At 39.0% G+C, this 21,796-nt stretch overlaps 1 protein-coding gene across 11 annotated transcripts in view; it reads right to left on the minus strand.

Annotated features, from left to right (window-relative positions):
- The window catches only part of WNK2 (WNK lysine deficient protein kinase 2), a 123,351-nt gene that overhangs the window by 81,096 nt on the left and 20,459 nt on the right, over nucleotides 1–21,796 (minus strand). For all 11 annotated transcript variants that reach the window (XR_015794884.1, XR_015794885.1, XR_015794886.1 and 8 more), the window contains exons 3-5: nucleotides 8,517–8,689; nucleotides 7,217–7,437; nucleotides 2,490–2,647 (exon numbers count right to left, since the gene is read on the minus strand). Coding sequence is in view for 4 of the 11 variants with exons in the window: in XM_088134167.1 (XP_087990293.1) it covers nucleotides 2,490–2,647; nucleotides 7,217–7,437; nucleotides 8,517–8,689 (552 nt within the window). In the remaining 7 variants the exon portion in view is untranslated. The remainder of the gene's footprint in view (nucleotides 1–2,489; nucleotides 2,648–7,216; nucleotides 7,438–8,516; nucleotides 8,690–21,796) is intronic.

Below are 21,796 nucleotides of genomic sequence, written 5' to 3' on the forward strand. Positions count from 1 at the left end.
GCATTAAAGGACAGCCACAGAATAGTTATTTTAAACTCTGAAAGCTTATTTGTTTCATGCAGATTTAATCATTTAATGAAAGAGTTCCATTCTAGGCTGTTTACAAAGGACATTAAATAAGAATCAGGCACAAACATAACTAAGAAATATTAACAAAATGTACCAACAAGACAAAGACTTTGTTGAAAGAGAAATAGAATAATAATAATTGGAGTGTTCATAGTGCACTCTTCCTACAATCTAAGGACAACAGCCAGCTTTTTGTAAGTGACCTACAAAACAGGCCTTTCTCTCATTTTCCTTTAGCGTGACTCCATCATCTACTCTACAAGGTCCCTCAGATATGCAAAGCAGATTTTGAGGCTGTGTCTGTACTTTAGCGAGGAGAGGATTCTGTTCTCCTGCTGCAAATAAATATAGGGGCATCTTGGGGGGAGGGGGGTGTCCAAAAAGTAAAATGCAGCTGTGAGCTCAAAGCCTTGTCCCAGTTTTAGGTGCATCTTGACTTTTCTGGATGCTGCTGAACGGTTACCTGTGGATTTCTGTCTGAATGGATTAGTCTTTCAGGCTTCATTTCTTCAGTAATCCTTACATTAGTTTGGTATGGCAAACAAATATTATTATCACTTTATTGCAGATATAGGTAAGGTAAAAGATCAAACTAAATGTTCATGCAAAGATATATGTGACAGTCTCCTGATGTCCTTTTTAAAAGGAAAAGTAGCAGGTAGCTATAAATGTATACTACCGAGTTTGGAAATTCTTAACCCTTTCCCGAGGCTGTTTTCTGTCCAAAACCAGCCTCTGAAAGAGGCTTTCTCATACACCTTGCTACATCAACATCCAAAAGCAGATGACACAATAAATATGTAATCTGTGACAAATGTAATCTTGGCACAAATCAAAACAAAGAACTGTTTTAGATTGCACTGAGCGGTAAGAGCTTGTACTTTAAAATAGTGTATGAATTTGTCTTCACATAGATTTCAGTTTTTCACTTACTGAAAAATATACAAGTTCCACAATCCATGTTTGATCTTAAACTGACAGTACAGTTTAGTTCAAATACTGAACTAAATATTTCATGAAAACAAAGTAAAAAAAAATGCATGTAGTTATGCAGACCCTCATAATATTTATAGGAATCTCTGCAGAATAATCCATATAACTTTTTCTCCGTTGCTGTTTATTTATTCATAGTTAATGTAATAGACTGGATCCTAAACAAGTTAGTTCCACTCAAATCAGTGGCAAAGTCAATCTTGATTTCATGAAGCATCATTGATTTGAGCAGAAAATAATGTAGACTGAATACAACCCATTATATTTTAATATCAAGAGCAAACCAAGATAAAAGAACAACAATAGCAAGCCTCCTGAGTTTACATGCCATATCAATGATGGTTAGTCACAAGTGTAGCTGAATGAAAGAAGATAGATAGGCCAATGTTACATGGAACCAGAATAAAGCACAAAGCTGTAAGTGACGCTAGAGGCAAAAGTAAATTGACAGGCATTCATACAAATTCACACAACCATATCCATTGACCATTATAAGTATACAGCGCAAGTGAGCTTCCAAAAGTACAAGAAATATTTATTTTATATATAAATAGACAGAAATCACACGCTTACACAATCTTCTAGTAGTAATCTAACAAGGAACTTGCTCTATCTTTATATCATATTGGGTACATCTCTAGTTGTCACCTCATTTTTTGGAAATGTCAGAATTCTACATGGTACTCGCAGAGGCATTTTCAGGAAATAAAACTGGTGCCTGGAGGATAGAACTTGTTTTGTAGCATAGAGGTTTTTATTTTAAACCACCCAGAGTCACTCATTGAGTGAGATGGGCGGAGACTAAATTTGGAAAATAAATAAATAAATATATAAAAATATGGTGCCTCCAAAAATAATTCATTTTTTTCAAATATATTATAATCAGTTTGTATTTGATAAAGTGCCACACTCTTCATTATTCAAAATGTTATTATGTAGTCTGGCATTTAAAAATACACAAAAATATATCTATTAAAGAAGGAAATAGAAACAAATTGCATGAATGAAAGCAAAAAGAAAAAAGAAAAATTAATTGTAGAATTTTTGTAAATTAACACTGAAACAAGTAACAAAGCATGTCATTAGTAAAATGAGAAACGGAGCAAATCTGAAAAAACACAGATACTATTTCTACATATTAAAGAGAGTGGCTAGGATAGGAATGAGAAAGGGAAAGGATCTGCAGAATTACCCCCATCCCCAGTCTTAATAAGAAATCATTTCTGCTTGCCAGAAAATATAAAGACCTATATAAGACACTGAGATATTCACAATATTATGTTGAGAATTTAAGAATTAATTCAACAGTACTTTCATTTAAATTATATAATGTGCTATATAATAGTATAACAATGCTTACGGTGTTAAAATAAGGAAAAATGGTACAAGTGAAAGAGGAAAGGGATTGTACTAAAAAAATCACTTACACAGGTTACTTTCCTATAAATTTGAGCAGCATTCTGGCATTCTGAATATGGATATTCTGAGGTAGCCATTTCCAACATACACATTCCAAAAGCATATACATCCACTGATTCATCATAATGCTCTTCATACATTTCTGGGGCCATAAATTCTGGAGTACCTGAACATAACAAAAGGAATCCAACTTAGAAAATTTACCTGTTCATAGAGCATGAAGTCAGAGAAAAGTAAATTTGAAGGAGAACCTCCCATGGATGAATGCAAATCTAAAAGAAACATCTATATTTTAAACTGAAGTTAGTAAGACAGATACCTAGATGGAATATTGGATTGAATCCAAAGGCATCATTCTGCACGCAGAAATGTTCCACTCACAGAAAGGGAGCCTTCCCCAACCTTGTGCCTCCCAAACAATATTAATTCAAATAATACTTAGGCAGCCCTATCAACAAGTAGACTAAGAATTCATGACCTTCTCAGATGCCAGATACTTATTACACAATTTTGTGCAATGGGACAGGCACCTCCATTTTTTAAAAATAGTTGAAATTTCACAAGTTCATCAAATCTCCCATGAAGTTGATTTCAGTTAATATCTTGCTTGATCTAATATAAGAATGCCAAAGTCTTGTATTTGAAATCTCAAGAGACTTTTAGCCAAATTTTGAGAGTTAACAGCAGTCACTTAGGGGTATTGTAGATGCCCTAGTGCTATTTATGCTTTGTGGCAGATCCCTGAGCTATAGATTTGCATTAAAAAAGTGAAGTCAGAATTCAAGATGGTATGAAAGAATGTAGACTTGGCCTTGGGAAGGCGGAGGGAGCAATGTACTGTTAGGGGAAGAGAAAAATATCTAAAAACTTGGCCCTGAGAAAGAGGAAAGCACAGGAAAAAAATTCAAAATAATCCCATCTTGATTTTGTTTGGTATAAGATGTGATAGAGAGAAACTCTGATGGGCTTTCAAGATTTTGTTCTCCTACCCTACAACAATAAAGAGCATTCCTAAAATCCCTGTTTCTGTTTCTTGACTTTGTAAACCTCAAAGTGCTGATAGATGGTCCCTGTCAGAAATATAAGAATAGCTGGGAAATTTACCATAGGTGGTCCTCAACTTACAGCCACAATTGAGACCAGAATTTCCATCGCTAAGCAATGTGGTTGTAAAGTGAGATGTCATGTGACTACATCGCTTAGTGACAGCAATCCCAGCAATCCCCCTTGCCATTGGTAAGCAAATTTCACCAGTCGTTAGCCAAGGACCCACCCCAATCCAAGCCATTCCAGGCTTTGTCCATTCCAGCCCCAAGCTTCAGTAAGGTGCCTTCAACTCCCCCCACCTGCCTATCTCCCCCCGCATCTCAGCCCTTTTGGCCACCCTGCCTTGCAGGGCAGCAAGCAGCCCCAGAGCGGCGCAGTTCTGGGGCTGCTTGCTATGCTGCGGCTCAAGGGCTTCTTGGCACCCTGCAGCTCTAGGGCTGCAAAAAGCCCTTGAGCTGCAGTGCAAAGCCAGCTGCCACAGCCTACCCCAGCAAGCACCAGCATACCCCAGCACCCAGGAAGCCTGAGCAAGCACCACCAAGCATTTGTTCACCCAGCTGACTTCTTTCCCAGTTCTCCACACCAAGCTTTTCTCTTCTGCACCCAGCACTGCAGCCGAAGCAGAAGCACCTCACTGCCTTTGCTGTCTCCTTTTCAGACCCAGCTTCTCCAGTGAACATTTCCTACATGTGGCTCCCCAGCCCGGCCCAGCAGCGTGGCAAAGAATGCCAGCCAATGGGGAAGGCCGGAAGCAGTTTCACCCAATTGGAAAGCCTTTAGAAAGCTGCACTGCCTTCAGAAAGCTGAGGCTGCCGAAAGCTCAGGGAGCAAGATATGTGTAGGAAACATTCTGAAAAGGAGACAGCAAAGGCAGGAAAGTACTTCTGCTTTGGCTGAGTGTGAAAGGCAAAAGGTTGGTGCAGGGAACTGGGAAAGCAGCAGCTGGGCAAACAAATGCTTGCTGGCACTTTCTGGGGCTTCCTGGGAACTGTGGTATGCTGGTGCTTGCTGTGGTGGCTGTGGGTTCATGCTTCACTGTGGCTCAGGGGCTTCTTGCAGCTCCAGAGCCGCAGCATGCCAAGAAGCCCCTGAGCTGCAGCATGGCAAGCAGCCCCAGAGCTGCAGTCCAGGGTGCAGGGCAGCCAAAAGGACAGAGATGGGGGGCGAGATAGGCAGGTGGGGAGAGTTGAAGTGCCCCTGCGGACGGACTATCAAGTACCCGAATTTTGATCACACGACTGTGAGGGCATTGCAATGTCCATAACTTTGGAGATCAGTCATAAGTCCATTTTTTCAGCACCATCGTAACTTCAAATGGTCACTGAACAAATGGTCATAAGTCAAGGACTACCTGTAGTTGCAGCAGTTTGTAAACTCATGTTTCTGATCCTAAGAAAATGTTTGCATAATTGTCCTACTGGTCATTTGCCTTCTGCCTGAGGTTCTTCAGAACATCGTTGTAGTTTACATACAATTTGGCTAAGACTGGCCTTCACCTGACAACAAGCATTTGATTACACACCATCAAATGGGTGTCAGCTCTTAATGACACATAGATAGATTTTCTTCATGATGATTTGTCCCTAACCAGGTCTTCCCACAGTGCAACCATCACCACTGCAACTAAGTCAATCCACCTTGTTGCTGCTTCAAGCATACATTGTTTAAAATTCTTCCTGTTTACACTCTTTAAGATTTTTGTTAAGTGCCTCTGACTTCATATGTAGGGTGAATCCTTGCATCTAGCACTGTTCTCAATTACTGTTAATAATCAACATCTTGACTACTAAAGTTCACCATGTTGCTTCCTCTGCTGTTGTTTCTATAATTTGTTTGTATTGTCCTACTGGTTCAAGTTTACCTATGTACTAGAAAATGTATAAAAAGCTTGAAACAAAATGCTGTAAGAGAGGAGGGTGTAGCAAGGTAAAGAGAAAGATGCCTGTGTTACACTTCTTCCAATTCCAGAATTTAAAATAAGTATCATTGCCTTTTAATTTTTCTGCAAGTGCTGCTAATTTCCTTCAAAAATATCTTAAACCTCAAGAAGAATAAATAACTCAATATTAAAAATATTAGTAAAACCAGACTACTCATTAGAAGCATGGAGATATTGGACCTATAATGCAAAGGCAAGAATCATCGGAAAAGATGCTTGAAAAAACAGAAAGCAATTGAAAAAGAATTAACAGAAGGCCACATGGCTACAGTAAATGATAATACAAACTTGAGCTTACAAGAACACAAAAAAGCAGTTACTGACAGATAATCCTGGTAAGATTATGTCCATCAGGTCATGAAGAGTCAGAAGTGACTGTAACCCTGAGCAAGAAGAACCATTCCTATAAAATATCCATAATAATATACTGTCACAATCATATGCTAGGATAAATAGATAATTATTGTCCGTGAAAAAGAGTTCCAAATGTAGAGAATCATTGTGGAGAAGGTAGTACCAGGACCCTGCTAGCATACCATGACATAAGCAGTGGTTACTTCAGCATGATTTGTTCAATAAACCATAACAGTTTATGGGTTGTACATTGTACTAAACTATAAACTATGATTTACGACTACTTAATACATTGCACTAAACCAAAACCAAACAAATCACATTATGACTTAGTGTAGTATGTAAACCCACTCATATCTTGAAATTCCCATCTCTTATATATGGTTATCACATCTTACAATAATTGCTACTAATTCAGAAAATATAAATGCTGTTAATGAGAATTTTCTGTTTTGTCTCTCTTTCCACTTATTGTAGTTGGACTTAAATGCAACTACAAGTAGTGCTCAACTTACAGCCACAATTGGGACCAAAATGTCTGCTGCTAAGCGATGTGCTCATTGAGCAAGTCGCACCAGATTTTACAACCTTTTTTGCCATGGTCATTAAGCGAATCACCATGGTCATTAAGCGAATCACATGGTTGTTAAGCGAATCTGGCTTCCCCTATTGACTTTGCTTGTCAGAAGCTGCCTGGAAAGGTTGCAAATGGTGATCATGTGATCCTGGGATGCTGCAACCATTGTAAATACATGCTGGTTGCCAAGTGTCCAAATTCTGATCATGTGATTGCAGGGATGCTGCAATGGTCATAAGTGTGAGGACTGATCATAAGTCACTTTTTTCAGCACTGTCATAATTTCAAATAGTCATTAAACGAATGGTCGTAAGTCAAGGACTACCTGTAGTTTAGTTGAATCATAAATGATCAGTAATTATAATTTGGATTAGGGCATACCACAAAAGATTGGACAACAGGCACTGGTAAGTTCTCTGAAGTTACCTTAAATATTTGAAAATTTACTGCTTTGCAACCAAGTTTATTTGTTACATTTACCTCCATTTGATACATGAAACAATTAGTTATAATGCATCAATTTTACTATAGCTAATTTAGATCCACTGTAAGAGTGAACTACTTCTTAACAAAAGTAAATTATAGTTCATGTTTATTGTGTGTATAATAGACAATACACTATAAAGTTATAGATTAAGAAAAAAATAAGAGTTGAAATTTTACTAATTTGTGGAGAAAGTATGAGCAAGGATTTAACATTTCCAGTGAGAACACAGTATATGTTGATTGTTTTTTAATATTAGTTTGAGGGTCTATAGCTGCTTATCCATTTTCAATATAGAGAGAAGAAGAAAGGTGATGCTAATGAAAATGCTTACCTATGACACTTTTGGCAAATGAAGTTCTCTTAAGCGTTGCCAGACCCAAATCTCCTATTTTCACAGATCCAGTTGGCCCAGTTATAAAAATATTGTCACATTTTAAATCTCTATGAATAATTGGTGGTGTTCTAGTGTGCAGGAAAAGGAGGCCTTTTAGGATTTGCCGACACCAGCTACGAAGGACTTTTGGTTTCATCACTTTAAATCTCTTCAAATAGCTAAAATAAAAACATGTGAGATGGAATAAAATTATTTTACAGAGAAATTGATGCATTAAAACTCTTCTTGCAGACAGTATCTGCCTTTCTGCAGCACAATGAATTGCTGAAACATTAATGATACTTTCCAGGTCAGTTGAGCACTTTGTAAGCAATCTACCTCTTACAGTTAGATTCATCTGATTCAGCCTTCAGCCAAGTACTATGCACATTCCTACTTTAAGAGAAGGTTAGTTTGGAACATTTGAAGATAAATTATAAATGAATTCATTAAAACCCCAATATGCTAAATGCTATTAATTATAATTCTATGGAGATCCTTGTTCATGCAAAACTCTATGTATGCACTGATACATACATAGATGATATGTATATTGGCATACCAGTAGATCAATATCAGTGCTTCAGATTTGGAATTTGAAGTGATGTTTTTATTTCTCATGAAGTGGAGAAAAGCATGCAGAGAATTCTTACAAATAATGAAAAGGTTATCTTACCGTTGTCAATATTAAATTTAGCAAGAGCATCAGGATGAAACACCATGAAGATTCAGATTAATTATTCAAGTATGTGAATTTGAATCAAATGCTTTTTCTTCTCACTTGTGGAAGATTATTTGATTATGGCTTAATAATGTAATCTATTTTAGGAAAGATTAACCAAGAGGTTCAAAATGCCCCATGCAAAACAAAGAAAGGAAGAAGAAATACAGGCAGAACTATGGGTAGTCACCTTAGAAAACAATAGAGAAGATTATAACAGAAATGAAATTTAATTTCAGCTGATTTAATTTGAAATACAGTCAGGCAAGCTATTATAAAGAATGAAGGTGGGCTTCCATTCCTAACAGGGTTAGGTAAGGGATGAAGAAAGTGCTTTTTCCTTGCAGGTCAGTGTTTTTCAACCTTGGAAACTTTAAGCTGGGTGGACTTCAGCTCCCAGAATTCCCCAGTCAGCATGCTGGCTGGGAAATTCTGGGAGCTGAAGCCCACCCAGCTTAAAGTTACTAAGGTTCAGAAACACTATTACAGATGCTCTACTTAACTAATTACCTATATCATGGCATAACTAGTACTTACGTTTTCAGAGTTCCAGAGGTCATCAGTTCTGTTACCAGCACGATACACTTTTTTCCTTTTAAACATGATTCCCAAAAGTCATAAAACCTAACAATATTTGGATGCTGAAGACCCTTCAACATTTCTGCTTCTTCTTTAAACCTCTGCCGTTCCACTTTTGTCAGCTTTCGATCCTGCAGTTCAGAAGATATTTCTTGTCAGTAGCCAGCTTGGAAATATGCCTTGCGTTAAAGGAGCTGATGCACTTCAGCTCACGTGAAGAGGGCCATAAAAATGATCCCCATAATTTTTTTCTGTTCTAAGGAGGATGTTAGCATTCTGGTTTTCAGGGGTGCAGGAGGATTCAAATGAAAGAGAAAATATTTCCACGTGGAATTACCTTTGACAAAATAGGATATTTAGATGTAAGCCAAAGACATAACTCAGTTCAGCAAATATTTTAGGTACATATCAAATATGATTACAAGTTTCTAGGTTCATTAAAAAACAGGATTAAACAACAACTATCAAAACTGAATAAAAATATAATCAAGGATTTTATCGCACGTACAAGATGTGGGTTTTTTGCATAGTTTTTTCACCACAATTCTACAGATCATGGTCACTCACACCTTAGCCACCTCCTGATTGGACTACTGCCACTAAGGCCCATGGAGTCCTTGGTGCTCTCAACTTGGTTGCTTTCTTGCAGACACTTCATTACCCAACTAGGTAACATCATCAGTGCTAGTGAGTGTGGGGTCTGTGTGTCCCTGTTTATAGACAGTAGCTTGCTCTGCCAGTGTTGGTGGGGTGTGGTTTTCTCCTTGATAGTTCCTTGATTAGGGTATTGTTTTCTGCTTGATCGTTTGTCTGGTGTTTTAATCCTTAGGAAAAGTATCACTAGATGCAAGCAACATTCCTGTAGTTCTATTACTACCACTATTTTTTCCCTCAGAAAAAGAAACCAAACTGCCTTTTTTTTCTTTTTGCTCCATATATTACTAGATGTAGGCATAAGGATAGTCTAATCAATCAAGCAGAAAACAGGAATAACAGTGGAAGAAAGCTATGCTGTTATGACCAGCTTGTGAGCTCCCTTGATGTATGTGGCTGGCCACTGAGTTGCAAAGAAGGTTTGTCTAGATAGATTGGATTTTAAAATGCTTTAAAGCAAATTTAATAATAATATGTTATACACATTGACTAATAGGATCAAACACATTCTTCTTATATATATTTCTTAAGCCTATGTGAAATGACTTAGATTTGCTTCAGTGAAAGTGACTCTGGATGTAGATTCACTTAGATAAACTGATTCAGGCCATAATTCCCCTCTGTGAAGTGAAGCGGTCACCAGATATTTTTTTTTTAATTTATTTATCATATTTATAGAGCCACCCATCTCACACAAAGTGACTCTGGGCAGTGTACAACAATTAAAAAGAATACATAAAAACAATTACAAATAAAAAACTATAAAAGCACACAAAACAGGAGGGGATAATATTAATAAGGGAGCCATTGCAAAATCTCCCCAGTCCCCTGGGACCCCCAGGCCTGATCACGTAGCCAAGTCTTGAGGGACTTGCGGAATGTTAAGAGGGATGCAGCTAATCTGACTTCTGGGGGAAGAAGATTCCACAAGGCGGGTGCCACAACAGAGAAGGCCCGCCTCCTGGGAACCGCCAAATATAATTCTCTAGCAGACGGGACCCGCAGCATGCCTTCTCTTTAATGAAACAATTCACACTGCCAGTGCTGCAGGAGAAGGCTCTCTTCCCCTGTGGTGGACTATCTAGAATAACCCTAGATAATTCTGCAGCTTTTGGTATCACTGACTATAGATTCCTCCTGGACTAACTGAGGCAATTGTGGCACAGTTTTGTTGTGGTTCTACTTCTACCTCAATACTATCACAGAGTAGCATAGAAAGATTAAATTTCCACTCTGCAGCTTTTATGGTGTAGAGTGCCACACGGTTCTATTCCATCCCTCATGCTATTCAATATGTATGTGAAACCACTGGGAGTGGTCAAGGCTGTGGGGTTAGGTGCCACTGCTATGAGGATAATACTGTACCCAGGTTTACTTCTCATCCCTATGTTCACTAGGTGTGCCAGGCTCCATTACTGATTCCTGCTTGGCTCAGATTGGATGAGGCATAACTGGCTGAAACTAAAACTAGAGGAAGCCTGTAGCAACTGGAAGAGAACTTTCCTGGGTAGATGGGGATATTCCTCCCTTGAAAAAACAGGTGTGCAGTTTGGTGCACATCTTTGATCTGTGCTGGCCTTGAGTACTTAGATCCCCATAGTGGTAACTACCCTTTTCCATCTCCACTTAACTACTGGGTACATCCCTTCCTGGAGAAGACCAATTCAACTACTCTGATCCATGTGCTAGGTACCTTCTACTTCCATATTGCAATATTCTGTATGCATGATGCCCTTGAAAGAGATTCAGAAATTACAGCAGGTCCAAAATGTGCCAACTAAACTCTTGTTGGCATGTCTCACTGGAATTATACATCTACTCTGACTATGTTGGCTTCTTTTTACAACTGAGTCCCTAAAAATGTTGGGTCTGCATCTCTTCCTCCATAAGTAATAGCACAAGAATTATACCCATTGTAAGTGCCATTGTAAGCCCATTGTAAGTGCCTCTCTGAAAAGAAGCTTGTTTTGAATGGGCTAGGGCCTTTCAGTGGTGACCACGCCATAATAGAAGTCCCTCCCCTAAATAATCTGGTCTGCCTCTTCAGTGGCCTTAAAAAAAACAAACCAAAAAAACTGAACATGTATTTTTATATATTTCCTATATGGCCCTTTTGAATGCTGTTGCCATATTTCATTATGCACTTTGACTGTAACCTCACTGTCAGATTATTGTTTTAATTGTGTTATACGGTTAGAATGTTTTATGGTTTTAAGATATTAGATATATGTTCTTGGGGGCATAATTATTATGTATTTGGTGTTACTGTAAACCAATGTGGGCTTGCATGGCTGAGAGCACTGTAATGCTAAAAGAAAATAAATATTTAAAACCTACTACACAGCTTAGTTCCAGATTAACTGAAGGATCCCCCATACCCTTCTGAACCTGTACATGTGTTGAAATCCTTTTGGAAGCCTTACTGTTGCTGAATTAGCCTGTGGAATTCCCTCACAAGTGATAAACATCTACTGCGGTTTCAATTGTGTGGTTTTGTTTTTCAGTTTATTGTTTTTTGTCATTGTACGCTGCCCTGAGAAACACTGTTTGAGTTGGGTGGCCTCATAAATCCAGAAAATAAACAAACAAACAAACAAACAAACGGGTTTTAATAGTTATTTTTCCAGCTTAACTACTTTAAGAATGTTTTTTAAAAAATATATAACAGACATTATTTTTGTTGTTTCCATTTTGGACGTGACTTGTTTTAACTGGTTTATTCTGACATTCATTTAAAATTGACATAACTTTTACAAACTTCCTATAGTGAATTATATTTTTCATATTGTAAATTGACTTGGGAAGATGAACACTTGAAATGTGGCTAAGAAATGCATGATATAAAATAAAGTATTTCAATAGTCTTCTCAGATAAGATTTTTTCTTTTCATTCACCAGCATAAAAAGCATATGTATATATCAATTCTGGCCCAGTGCCCTTGACCAAGGTTCACATTAAGGCTACACAAACACTCCAAGGGCGAACATGACACTAAAAGCTGGCCAAAACACAATTCTTACTTGAGAGGCTTAAGAGTTCAACTCCCATGTAACATAAAACAGCTCCACCTAGTTGTGGCTAATAGCTGAAAGATTCACTACAAAGAGCAAACCAAAATAACCACAAAGAATAAGGCAGCATGACCACAAGCTATAACCTTTACTACTTCAGTGGATGTTTACAAATCATGCAGCTACATCAAGCAAATACTTGAAAAGATGGGTCATAGGGTACATCAGGTGGTTGCATTTCATATTTGAAGCACAAAGAATTTAATGCTGCCACTTGGGGGTTGGAGGAGCTAAAACTAACAACTTTTAGCATATAAACCTACTTCAGTGACCGAAAAAATTAAGAAGATGGTAAATGTGCATATTTAATTATTTCATTCATTGTTTCTAAATGGAAATCTTTTAAGATAAATAATGAATAAGGCACTGAATAAAATGGTGAGCTTAAAATTAAATTGTGGAACTGAAAAAAAGGAAAACAAAAGAGAATGCAAGGTTTAGAAGCAGCAGTATTAAGAACTGGAATAGCATTCCCAGTATGGGCTCTTCAAAATATTTTAGACCAGCATCCCCATTATCTCTGACAATTTTGCTGCCTATGGCTGAGTTTTAGTTCAAAATATCTGGTGGGACTTAATTTGGAGAACAGACTTTGTCATTTGCCCGAAGTGCCTTCAACATAAAAACTGCCACACACCTTCTGATGAGTCCAATCTCATCTAAGTGGAATCCGCCCAGCCCATACATGCATGTATGGAGAGAGGCATGTATATGTTCCTGACCCTGTGTCATATCAGGAAGATGTAGACCCGAAGCCAGTCCTTTTCCGTAGCGGCCCATATACTTTGGAACACTCCGGTAGAAGCGCTATGTCTTGCATTCTCTTCACTGATATTTTACAAGGCAATGAAGACGGTATTATTTAACTGGACATTTGGTGGATGACCTCTACGGTTTTCATGGACTTATTATGGATGGCCTGCCATGGTTTTATTATTACATTTGTTGTTGGGTTTGAGTTTTGATATGACTGATTTCCAGATTTTTAATCCTATTACTATAAACTGCCTGGAGTCATATGAAATGGGCATTATGTAACTATTGTAAAATAAATGGAGAAATAAACTCTATCTACTCAAAATTAGTACACTGTAACTGTATATAGTACTGCATCTTAAACCCTTGTTTAGTTCACCAGATTTTTGTATCAACTCCACTCATGACAGAATTAAATTCTGAGCACAAATAATAATATGCTGAAGTCAATTTCTCTCTATGCCTTTGCAGTTACATCATCCATTCAAATACACTGAATATCCCCCGAAACAGGATTAGTAGGATTTGTTCTCTGATCTTCCCAATCAGCTGATAGAAGTTAGACCAAGAGATAAATCCATTTCTAAATCACGCTGAGGCAGTTGCTTGTACTTGCTAATTTAATGTATAGAAGATAACAGCCCCATCAGAGTCTTAACATGATTTATCCACTTTCGTGTTTTAATACTTAATGCCAGCTCAAACTTCCAATTTGTCCACCATAACTATGTACATGAACGTGCATAAAGAAGTATTAGCACAATTGGGATAAGCACAAAAATGAGTCATCTCTCATTTCTAGATATCGCAATTGATCATTCTTTCCTGAGTGATACAGATTCAGGAGATAGGCTTATAAACAATCACTGGTTCCTCAGTAAAAAGAACTGAGTCCTCACCAGTTCACAAGAAAACCATGAAAAAGTCTGAATGTTTTGGGGGATAAATGGGTTCTAAATTGCAAATAGTTCAGTTACTGAAATTCTTGTAATCTATCTCTTTCAAATCTAGTTTAGAAAGACTCTGGAAGAATTAGTTTTGATTGAATTTTTTTTTTTTTGGTCTGCGCTCAGTCATTGCTGACCCTGCAGTGACTGCTTCGATGAATCCTTGCAGTTTTCAAGGCAATTGTTTTTCAGAAGTGGTTTGCCAGAGCCTCCTTCCTGGAGCAGAGCCCAGCTGGCGAGCGCAGGAGGCGGGTTTCCGTTGCTTCACGCCCTTTCCGGGTGTGCACGGTTTTTTGCGCTTACCAGCAACTGCTCCCAACTCCTTTTTTGCAAGGCACCACCAGCATTTTTCCTCCCACCGGAATGAGAGTACCCATTTATCCACTCACGTGAGTTTTCGACCTGTTGGGTTGACAGGAACTGGGGAGGAAACAGGAGCTCACCCTGTTTAACGCGAAGGCTGGACTCGAACCGCTGAAGCGTCGACCATTTCTGGCCGGCAACTTTCAGCGTCATTAAGCTGCTGCGCCACCGCATCCCCCTTTGATCGAATTAGCTGCCAAGAACCTGACATATGCCTTTATCAGCTTGGGCATGGGTTTGCTTTACATGAGGTTGTCCTTTAAAATAATCTGGAAGCTACAACTGGGGTAGAATGCAGCCACCCCAACTGCTGGTACAACAGGATAACATCAATTTTAGCTACTGGAAAGCTTTTGGGTTCAATTCAAGGAGCTGGTTATTGCCTATAAAGTCCCTTATATCTTGGATCCTCAGTAGCTTCAGGACTTCCTGCTGCTCACCCAATACATACTGGCCAAGAGAAGGTGCTGTGGATTTGCCCTCTAAGATGTCAAAGGACACAGGTCTGCAAGTAAGCCTTCACGATCATAGCCTCCTTGCTTTTGAAAAACTTGTTTACCCCACCAGGTTAGAATGGTCCCTTCTTTATATCATTTCAAAAAGGCAATAAAAACAGTGCTTTTCCAGAAAGCCCTTGGTAAGGCAAAATGATAGGACTGATTGTAATTAGTGAATCAAGTGCGGTAAATATCAGGAATGCTATTGTAGTTATTTGTGATGGATTTATGGGTTTATTTTATCTGTTCATCTTATTGTAAGATTCATTCAATGAAGTGTCATACAAATATGGCAAATAAATGGGTGGGGGGAGAAATCCAATAAATAAAAATAAAAATATAAATAAATAAATAAATAGATACAGTGATGGAATTTTATACTGTATGGCAGTCTGGTATTTCTAGGATCGACTGCAACATCCAGCTCTTCCTATGCTTAAAAGGCACCATTAATTATCTCTTCTGCTAATTAATTTACTGAATGACAGAAAAGTTAACCTTTGTTTTTACCATTTAGTCTTTCTTCCCTGCATAACTTTAATGCTACACATTTGCATTCAGATGATCTGAAAAGTGGAGTAAAACCTGTATGATGTCCCTTGATATAAACACAAATGTTATATAAACAGCTGTGTTTTCCATTCTCCTTATAAGGCAGGCTGGCTTTTCAGCTCTTTTTAGCTTGTGTTTTATCTGTACCGGGTCATGGAATCTTGGCAGTGGGAGAGACACTGTATAATTTCTACCAAAATAAATGAAAGCTTTTTGTAACAAATCCAGTCTAAAACAAAACACTAAACTTCATCAGTTCCTAATGTTACATGAGGACAATTAATTAAGAGAACTTGAACAGAATACATATAGCAAAGATCAACAAGAAATGTACTCTATATAAACCTTTTAAAAAGGTCAGTGATAAAAGTGTGCACTATACTCTTTCTCATACCAGGACAGCTAGAGATGCACTGTGTGAAATGTTTATATTTGGGGATTTTTAAAATGCAAGAAAATGAGACAATTGTTTAAAAAATTACTGATACAATTTCCTTGGAAAACATCAGGTCTTTTTAATATGTTAGGTTACTTCCACACAAACACTGTTTCCAGTTCCCCATCTCTCAAAAGCAGCATGATGATGACTCACCATAGTTTTCAGATCCGATGACCCTGAAATGCTGAGAACAAAGAGCAAAGCCCCTGCAGGTCCCATAATAACAAGAATCCCCTCGTTGCCTCTCTATTCAATAGAGAAATAAAAACAGTATGCCGTACCCTTTCCATCCACATCCTTATTTTCATGTTACGTGGTTCTGTGCCAACATGGAGGGGAGATATCTCTGGCTGTGTGTTTCAACATTTCATAAGCCCCACTGGGTTCCACAGGGAGCTTGGGGTTTTTCCCAAGGACCTGTCAGGCACTTCAGCCAGGGCCCTGGCTGCAGCCTGGAATAGGCATGTGACAGAGGCCCTGGACCGGACTGTCCTATGTGGGCTCTCTCTGTGCACTGATCTTGGGGCGCTGCTTGGTTTTCCAAAGAGCTCCGAGAGGTGAACTGCCAGGAGCGTTGCCTAGAGCGCTGTTGGAGAAAGAGTGAATCCAATGAAACACGTGTCAGAGCCCATATTTGGGCCTATATTGTGGCAATAAGGGGGGGCGAAACATTGCTATTTCTCCACACTTACTGCGTCTGCCGATAGCTGCCAAGTTATCACACCTATTTAGGGTGACCCACTCCCTGTAGGGGGCGGGCTTGGACCACAGGATCATCTCACCAGGCCATGGTGAGGAATATTCATGCTTACTGGCAGACAAAGTTACTCAGATTTGCTTGGAGTTGGACTCTGACTGGGCAAGTGCAAATGAGTTGCCCAGGGAACAGTCTTGTGATATTATCTGGACTGAGTTTGATTCTGTTATATCTGAGGAAGTGGACAAGGTCCTTGCCCACTTGTTTGTTAGATCCTGGCCCCTCCTGGGTTATTAAAGCAGCCCAGGAGGTGACCATGGGATGGGTTCATGCAATGGTTTCAGTCTCTTTGAGAGAGAGGGTGGTCCCACCAGCCTTGAAGGAAGCAGTGGTAGACCCCCTTCTCAAGAAGTCATTGCCAGTTTCCAATCTTCCCTTTCTGGCGAAGGCTGTGGAAAAGGTGGTTGGACGGCAGCTACAGGGGATCTTGGAGGAAAAACTATGTGGACCCATTACAATCTGGCTTCAGGGCACGGTATAGTACAGAGACAGTGTTGGTCATGCTTGCTGATGACCTTTGGCAGAGCCAGGATGAGGGTGGTGCCTCCATCCTAGTTCTCCTTGACCTCTCAGTGGCTTTCAATACTGTCAACCACAGTATGCTCCTGGACTGGCTGCAGGGGTCAGGAGCGGGGGGCACTGTGTACCAGTGGTTCACGTCCTTCCACAGTGATCGGTGAGAGCCAATGTTGACAGGGGATAGGGAGAGATTATGTCTGCCGCTCCTCATGTGTGGAGTGTTTCCAGGCTCGATGCTGTCTCCTCTCATGTTCAACATCTATATGAAACCACTGGGTGAGGTCATCTGCCAGTTCAGAGTACGATATCATCAGCATGCTGATGATACCCAACTTTACATCTCTACCCCAAGCGGCACAGGTGAAGTTGTCGATGTATTGGCCCACTGTCTGGAGGCTGTTCAGATCTGGATGGGGGAGAACAGACTTTTGCCCAATCCAAACAAGACTGAGTGGCTGGGCCTGTTTGGCCCCCCAGGGTCAGGGATGTTACCATCGTTGGTCTTGAATGGGGCTACACTTACCCAGTCAAGACTGGTGTTCAACTTCAGGGTCCTTCTGGACTTGCAGCTATTGCTTGAAGAGCAGATGGCAGCTGAGGCCAGGAAAGCCTTTGCACAGGTTCATCTTGTGCACCAGTTATGCCATTTGCTTGATCAGGAGGCCCTTCAGTCACCTCACGACTGGATTATTGCAATGCACTCTACATGAGGCTGCCCTTGAAGACCACCCAGAAGCTACAGCTGGTTCAAAACGCAGTAGTGCATCTCTTGGAGCTACACTGGTTGCCAATTGGCTTCCGCATGCAATTCAAGTGCTGGTTATTACCTATAAAGACCTGTATGGCATAGGCCCTGGATATCTGAGAGACTGCTTGTCCCCAACTGTTTCTGCCCACCCAGTATATTCCAGCAGAGTAGGTGCGCTCCAGGTCCCTTCCATTAAACATTGCTATCTTGTGGGACCTAGGAAGCATGCCTTCTCTATCAGAGTCTCCACCCTCTGGAACAGCATCCCCCGAAACATAAGGGTGGTGCCCTCTATCCTGGGGCTCTGGAAAGCTTTGAAAACCTGGCTTTGGTCCCAGGCTGGGGCTGATGTTTATTATTTGTTCAATGGCTCCTGTTTTGTTTTGTTGTCTTTGCGGTCTATTAGATTATTTTAGTCTGGTCTGTTTGATTCAATGTTTTTAGCTGTTTTTATGTTTTCCCTAGTTTTGTAGGCCAGCCAGAGTCCATTGTAGTTGGGCAGTCAATAAATTTAAAGTAACAACAACAACAACAATAAAGACTCAAATTTGCAAATTACAAGAAGCTGGGTTGCGAAGAGAACTGCTAACACATCAGAAGGCAGGCTCAAAGTTAAGAAGGATCTTGATAAAATTAAATATTGGACTTTATCCAACAGAAAGCAGTTCACTAGTGAGAAATGGAGGCTCTTCACTTAGGTAGGAAAAAGAGGATACATGGTAGGTGGTACCTGGCTCAGCAGTAGTACTTGTGAGAAGGATCTGAGCATCCTCTATGCTGCACTGTTCAGACCACACCTGGATACTGTATCCAGTTCTGGTTGCCAGAATACAAGAATGATATTGAAGAACTGGAAAGACTGCAGACTGAAAAAAATTATGAGGGGCTTGGAGGTTAAATCCTATCAAGGATTTAAAGGAATTGGCTATGTTTAGCCTAAAGAAGAGAAGGCTAAGGGGAGACATAACAGCTGTCTTCAAATATATGAAGGGCTGCCCCAGGGAAGAGGATGTGTGTTTATTCTCCACAGCTTCCAAGAGTAAGACAAGATCCAGTGAATGGAAGCTTTATAGAGAGAGATCCAAACTCAGAATAAGGAGCAATTTCCTAATCACGAGAGCTATTAAGCTGTGGAACAGCCTGCCTGCCTCCTGAAGTCATGGGTGCTCAATCACTGGAGATTTTCAAGCAAAGGTTGGATGGCCAGTTGTTTGGGATGGTATGAGGATTCCTGCCCTGGGTAGGGAATTAGATTCTTCCAACCCAATGATTCTATGTACATTAGTCTAGCCATACGCACCCTTCCCAAATAATTTGGGGAAAAAAGGAACCCAGTGGGTCCCATGAAAAAAAGTTGAAAAAGCATTGGAGCCTCCTTCTCTTTGAAAATCCTGAAGCCTAGCAATCAAGCAGCAGGGCAAGGCAAGAATTCCTGTGAAAGGGGAAAGATACAGAAAACTGCAGCATTTCAAAGGAAGGATTACTTTTACTGTGGTTTCAAATACACCTTAACTGAGACTGAAATAAATAAGTTCAACTTTCCAGTGCAACGTTAACAAATCAAGTAAAAGAAGTAACAAAATAAAACAAAGCAATACTACAGAATTTCAAAGATCTGGAGCTGCTTTCAAACTGACACATAATTATTGAAAACAAATGACCACCTGCTATTGACAGAAAGGGTTCCCTTCCCCCCCTTGTAGCTCAGCCGGCTCCAACATCTGTTTCAAAAAGCTGGAAGATCCACCAGATGAGATTCATACAGAAGATGCAGAGTGGAAGAGAGGAAGGGGGAGACCTATTGCATGAGTGGAGCCGTAGGAAGGAACTATGATATGTTGGTTTAAGTTCCATAAAACAAATTGTTAGTTATAAATCATCTGACATTTAATGTTTTCCAATATTTCTTGATATGTTTACATCATGGTAATTTTTTATAATTAAAATGTATTAAAGCAAAACATAAAATAAAATAAAATAAAAATTATACACACAAATCTATTTGATATCAAAGTTATATATTTATAGCTTCGTAGGAAGCCAGGCAATGTACAATTTAATAAATAAATAAAAATAAATGTATTTTTATTCTGGAAAGCTATTGGGATAATTCCTTCTGAAACCTCAGCAGTACAAAGTACATTAATACTGCATAATCCGTAAAACAGATGAACATGCTAATAAAATCTTTCCCATGTAATCTGGGAAGGACTTTAAGTTTGAAAAGTTCAATTGCAAATACAGAATAATTTATGTTCACCTTGCTCCATTCATTTATAAATAATATATTCCCACTGCATGTACTAAACATCATTGTAGCTACTGCCCTGAAGATTGTAACTACTTGATGGAGAAAACAAAATTACTTGTTTTCAATTCAAAGTCTACTTATGCAGTAAGCTTCTTCACCTAAGATATACTGAGAACAATATACTAGCAAACAAGTATCACTTTCTTATTTTAGAGCTGGCCTTGATCAGATATAATTTTTATTTGTATTATATAATCAAAATGATTAAATGAAAAATATGGTATCACATTTACTAGAATTATAGTAAGAAATTGTTTCTGTAGGAGTAAGATTCTCATGTGGAGCAAGTGTATTTTCTAATTCATCAGTTCCATTCATCACAATAACATTATCGCGTGCTTCCAATCTAATGCTAAGGATATCATCTGTAAGTTCAGATTTAAGAAAGCATTTTTCCCCATTGAAAATATAGTTTGTATGCTTCAGACACATGTGCTTACTCTGAGACATATGATTAACATTCTTATTACATAATGTGTGAAGCAGTTAACAATTGTAGCCATTTTTTAAAATCTTGCTATACTGGTATACTCTAAAATAAAACAACTTTCTCAAAAGTTAAAACAAAGAGCATGAAAGCAATATATATTTTGTAAAACCAATTAATTTCTCCTTGATTTCTTACAAGAGCAGAAATAGCAAATAACTAACTAAAAACCTGCGTGGAAGGATCTGACTGGGACATTGCAAACATGAAATGATACAGTGAAACAATACTGAACAATATTAAACATGTAGATGACATCAAAACCATAAAATTGAAAAAAGTATCCATGTAATAATTGGCTAAAAGACTAACTCCTTTTTGGGGGGAAAAATGCACACCCTAAAGATTAGAAGAGCATTTCCCACAATGCTTTGTTCAGACATTGGAAGTAATACTGCAAAAGTATTAAATACTGGCTGTAGGCAATAGTAAAAGTGATACAGGAGATTTGTGATCAAGGTTTCAAGGTCTCTCAAATTAGGCTGCTAATTAGATCAAGGAAATAGTGCTGGGAGAGGAAATGAATTAACTCTTACTTTTAATGCAGTTTACCTGATGTAACTTTGGGCAGTTCCAGACCACCACTGTTTTCCTACCTCAAACTGTCAGAAGCAGTTTTTGACAGTTCATTTCTACTGATGCAGTGCTGAGAACAAAGACATAGTCTTACAGCACCAAATATCTCACTATCTCTTCACAGAAAAGAGAAATAAGGAAAAGAAAACAATCCCTTGGAACTTTTAGCTCATACCTCCTCTGATACTCATTTTGTTTAGGTACTGAATGGGAAGGAGGGGCTGCAAAACCTTCAAGCTAGCACTTTCCTTAAAGGACCTGAGGCTCAGAGCATAACAGCAAGAGCTCCCTCTAGAGGAGAAATGGAACCATATGCTTATCACCTTTCCAATGGTTTCAGTTATTGAGCCAGAAGTAAATCAGTTTTTAACCTTGCTGATGTTATGAAAGACTGTTCTAGAGCTGCTTAAAAATTGGTGCAGAATCTTTGTGTAGGAGTGCCCTTTTATTGTCCTGATAGCGAAAGGTGGGCAATTGAATAACATTTTCTCCCTACAGTCCTTCCTAATCAATCAATTCTGGATCTCCCAATTTTAATCAGGAAAATATCATGGAAAAAA

Source organism: Python bivittatus, unplaced genomic scaffold (assembly GCF_059951505.1).
Source record: "Python bivittatus isolate LINGU-HERP-01145 unplaced genomic scaffold, Pbiv_v1 ctg000080_np1212, whole genome shotgun sequence".
Taxonomy (NCBI): Eukaryota; Metazoa; Chordata; class Lepidosauria; order Squamata; family Pythonidae; genus Python; species Python bivittatus.